Source organism: Ricinus communis, chromosome 7 (genome assembly GCF_019578655.1).
Source record: "Ricinus communis isolate WT05 ecotype wild-type chromosome 7, ASM1957865v1, whole genome shotgun sequence".
Taxonomy (NCBI): Eukaryota; Viridiplantae; Streptophyta; class Magnoliopsida; order Malpighiales; family Euphorbiaceae; genus Ricinus; species Ricinus communis.
Window position 1 is genome coordinate 7,400,279 of NC_063262.1, and position 5,287 is coordinate 7,405,565.

Genomic DNA, 5,287 nt, shown 5'->3' on the forward strand with positions numbered 1-5,287 from the left:
GCTGCGTTATATTATGGAGGATCAGACTTTATTATCAGAGGATATGTCGATTCAGATTATGCAGGTGATCTTAATAAAAGTAAATCCACTATTGGATATGTGTTTATTTTGCTAGCTGTGAGTCGATTGTGGCTACATCAACAAGGCGAGTATGTTGCGGCTACACAAGCTAGTAAAGAAGTAGTATGGTTGAAAATGGTATTGGAGGAACTTGGGCATGAATAAAAGCATATTTCCCTATTTTATGGTAGTCAAAGTGTCTTACATCTTGCAAGAAATCCAACATTTCATTTAAAGACAAAACATATTTGAGTGTAGTATCACTTCATATGTGAGATAGTAAAGGAAGAAACAGTAGACTTACAGGAAATTCATACAAAAGATAACCAAGCAAATTTCATGATAAAGACAATCAACGTTGATAAGTTTATATGGTGTCGATCCTCGAGTGGCCTAGCGAAGACATAAGTAACATGAGAATGGCAAGATAGAAAGGATGGTGTAATGATATGGTTGGCTCTCAATCAAATTTTAAGTGAAAGATTGTTGAAATAATTTTTAAAAAATAAAATAAAGGATTTACTGGCCAAAAAATAATCTTGGCCACACATTTGAACTTGGTGGCCAAGAATGTTGCTTGGCGATCCGAAGGTGCTTAGAGGCTAAGCACCTCTTGTCTATAAAAGGCAAGAGATGTAAGTCCTCGAGCCATTCCACAAAATTCTTATTTTCTATTTTTTTATTTATATAAAAAAATTACTAGAAATATAGAGAGATAAATAAAAAGAGTCTTCTCTTTAAAAATTAGAGAAAAATTATAATCTCTTATTTTTTTTATAATAAATTTTTTTTATTCTTACTAGTGATTTTTATCCTAATTTGTTTGGAAGTTTTCCATATAAAATCTATGTATTCTATTTTTTTAATTATTATTATTTTTAGTCTATTTTAACTGTAATTTTGTTTTATCTAGTCTGAATTAATCTTAACATATCATATATTGAGATTTGATTTTTGAGTGTGCCATATGCTATTATAAAATGGTGGCATCGCTAGTGGCATCACGGGTTGATTTGACCGGAAATAATAACTGGTGGAGGAAAGAAAAAAATGGCCAGAAGAGATAAAAAATGGGAGAGAAATCTTTTTTGTTAATCAAGTTAGAAGTTAATAAAAATTATAATTTAGGCCATATATTTATAGTTTATTTACTTTTAATATGTTTGATGTCATATGGCATATGGCATATAACCAATAAGATTTTATATTAAACTTTTATATGTGGTAATGCCATATTTGTTTTTGAAGTTCCTTCTAGCAAAAAATTGTATAAAGGAATTTTGTAATATTGAAAATAAAATTCAGATAGTTTAGTATTATAAATTAAATACTAGAGACTTTAGTATTATTAGCTGCAAGATTTAAGTACCAGAGAATAATTTAGCTGAGATATAAGCTATTTCTGAAAAGTTAATATATATATTTCTTATTATAATTTATATTGTGCATACATAAGAAATATCTTATTTTTAAAAACAGTATCGTTGAATAATATATATAATAATTTATCAAAATATATAAATTATGAACATTTAACATTAATAAATTATAAACGACGATTCCGATTTCCCATAACCGCCTTGAAAATGGGTGTCTCAAAACCTGCCCCGCACACAGGAGACTCAGCTTAATAATAAATAAACCAAACTCAAGTTAGCTAAAACTCAATTTGGCTCGGTTCAGTTTCACTAGAGAAGGATTTAGGAAATCTAGTCATAGGTGATGGAAACCTTGGTTAGTCTTGACTACGGGGAAGAATGATTTCTACATAGCATAAGCTATCTCGAGCTTGGGGTCCGGGGGAGGAGGCGGGGTTACAATTTGCCTTTTGGGCTTGTCCAGTAGAAACACAAATCAAATTGACAAAACATTATGATGGGCTCATGGCAAGGTCACAGATCTGAGGTTACATTTTAATGCAGGTGATCTGATGGACATTTCTTACTGGGTCCCAGAAATGCAATCTTTCAGTGCTTTCAGTTCACTGGCTTATAAAACTAAACTAAAACGGGCATACATAAGCCTGCAACTTAATATGTGATGGCCCGCACCAACTAATAAATAAGCATACTTTACGATGTACGTTTACTATCACGACTTGAACTTCACAGGATTAAGATAGTAGCTAATACAGTAACGTGGGCTTATTTCAGCTCCAGTCCATATCTGCAACTTGCACAGGCCATCGTCGATCAGCTCAGCTGTACAAAGCTAATTCCATCTGGCAGTAGATTGCCTCATTATTTCAATCTCCATTCATTTTTAAAGCTAAAAACTGATTAAGCAATGAAACAACCAATGAGGGAAATATAATGAATAGGCAAGTATCTACAAAATTGGAAAGAATTTACATCCACAGGTGAAATCTTACATATGCAGTCAAATAAAGCAAGAATTATGTATGCAACCATATATTCGCAAACACGTACAGAGGAAACATGGGACTTTTCTGTTACAGAACAAACACTAAGCAAACATACAGATCGAGAACAAAACACTAGCCGAGATTCACAACAGATTTAATTTTGGAATCACAGGCCCTAACAAAGCATTTAAGTCAAAATTCTATCTTGAATGACCTTTACGAATCTTTCTGAGTAGCAGTAATACGTAGTAGTAGTACATCAAAGCAAAGAACAAATATCTGACTCAATTCAGACTAGCACACGGATTGAAATCATAATTCAAGAAAACAGAAGAGCTAATCAATCATCATCAACCAAAGGAAAATGAATCAACTAAAGGCCATTATATTCTTCAAGATCCACAGTAGGCTTAAACTGAGAAGACACAGGGGCCCCAACGCAGGTTCCATTCTCATCCATATCAACCGCAGAGCAAGATCCTCCAACAGCAGCATGAACTGATCCACTAGTGTCAGATTGTACTCCCAAGATTCCATCAAAAGCAACAGCAGCAGGATCTATCCTTGGGAAAGGCAAGTAAACACTGTGCACAACAATCTTCAAATTTCGAATAATATCGGGCACCTTAAGTCTCACATAGTTAATCCTCATCGGCACAGTTGTACCACCAGCACTACTCGTCGTAACCACAAGAGACTGTCCTCTTTCAAGAGTAGGCAAAGTAGCCCCCAGCGGAAGCCTTTCAAGGTCAGCAGCACTCAAGTACACATTAGGCACAATATGAAACCTTATACTGCTAATATACGAGTGAGATCCTGAAAATATCGACGCATCATCAAGAGCAAAGATCGTCATGTTACTTAAGCTCACAAGCTCACCGTATTTCACTCTCGTAGCGAGAGAGAGAATGCTAAAGCCGTTGTTACGTAGCCTCAACATAGCATCACGTAACATCAATCGGATTATAGCAGCAGGCTGCGGTAAGAACTGGTGGCGAGATGTCTGCTGGTTGTTAACCGGAAATATTAAAGAGTTTAACCTCTCAACGTCGCAAGATAACGGAGAGAGAGGAGCTACGTAGCCTCGGATTCCGTGAATAATGATCAGACCGTTGTTGAAGAGATCCGGATGAGTAATCTCTACGCCACCGATGAAAACTTTAAAGATAGATGAAACGTTAACGTTTTGGTTTTTCAAGGAAGTGGATGTGACGGTGAGACACCGGCCAGGGCTTAGGGTTTCAATTTTAGTACCGAAAGCGAGTTTACGGAGATAATCGATGGTGTAAAGGCCAGGAACGATGTGCTCACGTAGGAGACTTGGAACAGAGCAAGATAAACATGTGTGGATAGAGGAATCGGAGGGAGCGAAGAGTGTTGAAGGTCCTGACCAGGTTTCAGTGGAGGAGAGCGATGGAGCGGCCGTTGAAAGCTCGGTGAAGCCTAGATGTGAAAGGATTGGAGCGAGTAGAGCTGTGTGTGAGAAGAATGAGTTTTCATGGAGATCGTGAGAGATTGGTGGCGGCGGTGATGACGAATGCGGTGTTTGAGACGGTGGTGGTGGTGGTGGTGGTGAGGGAGTGGTAGCTGTGTCGAGAGTGGAGGTTGGTTGAGAGAGGGTTAAGATGGCAAAGAGAAGCACGAATGGGAGAGAGAGGGAGGTCGCCATGCTAAGAGAATTATTGTGGAAAAGAGAGTGAAAATGAGGGTTTTGGCCGAAGAGATTATTTATAGGCGAATCTAAGCAGGTCCAGGTGGCACCTGGTGAAAGCGCGTGTATGTTGAACTGTTAGGCATGAGAAATGAGAGAGAGCGAGTGATGGCAGTTACACGAGTTTGTTATGTGGGCAGCCAATTATTCTTTTTTCCGTTTTTCTGTTACGGGTTTTGGCGGGAGATTGAAATATTTGGGGTTCTTTTTTCATTTGATCACTGATCAGCGTTTAGATGGCTATGTACATTCCATCAGCGGCTGGGGTTGTCTTGGTGAACCCATGTTGGCGCACAATTACGCAATGCGACAGAGTGCACATTATAATAGTCTAGCTCTCTAATTCACATTAAATATGAAATCCAAATATACGACTACACAAAAGTTTTATTATATACGGTATAAACAGTTATTTCAAAAAAATGAATATTTTCTCTAGAAATAAAATAAATTTATTAATTCTAAATAATTAAATATTTTAATTATTTAATGATATAATTTAAAATATTTATATATGCATTATTTTTTATTTATTACGGTGAAAACGTTAAATAAAAACAAATAACACTTAAAATGATGCTTAACTTCTCTAATTTATATCCTTCTATATATAGATAATTTAAGCTTTTATTTTAACTTATTGTTTGAGTACTAACCAATTATTATTTAATTTTTAAGAAATCATATCAGATCAATTTTTGTTTAAGCTAAAAGCACGTGTCATTGAAATAATAATCTAACTTTCATTATTAGCCAACATGTTGACATGAAAATGCAGACGCTGAAAGAGCTGTTGTTCATCGCTGGAGAAATCCTCCTGTTGGCTTTGTGAAGGTAAATGTAGACGCTGCTAGTTTTGGGTAATAGAGGTTTTGGATATGGTGTTATGTGCCGAGATACTGCAGGTGAAGTTTTGGCATCAGCTTCTTGGTGGATCAAGAATGATTGCAGTCCTGAATTAGCTGAGATTGGGCTGTTATTTATGGCCTTTAACTTGCTTTGGATATTCAGCTTACTCGGTTTATGTTGGAGAATGATTGTTTAAATGTGATTCGGGCCAAGAATGATTGTTGGATATTCAAGACAGATCTCAACGTTCTTTGCTGGTGCAAGATACTCTAGCTTTGAGATCTTCTTTTTCTAGTATTTCC

At 36.2% G+C, this 5,287-nt stretch overlaps 1 protein-coding gene across 1 annotated transcript; it reads right to left on the reverse strand.

The window, feature by feature from the left end:
- Positions 1–2,444: 2,444 nt before the first annotated feature.
- LOC8265606 (fasciclin-like arabinogalactan protein 21) lies at positions 2,445–4,114 on the reverse strand. Its single transcript, XM_002528930.3, has one exon. It carries the CDS (start codon positions 4,092–4,094, stop codon positions 2,799–2,801), a length of 1,296 nt encoding a protein of 431 aa, XP_002528976.1. The 5' UTR covers positions 4,095–4,114; the 3' UTR covers positions 2,445–2,798.
- Positions 4,115–5,287: the final 1,173 nt, after the last annotated feature.

What these genes read in the sequence shown, in the direction of transcription:
- LOC8265606 (XM_002528930.3), bottom strand. Translation starts at nt 4,094, where the DNA reads ATGGCGACCTCCCTCTCTCTCCCATTCGTGCTTCTCTTTGCCATCTTA.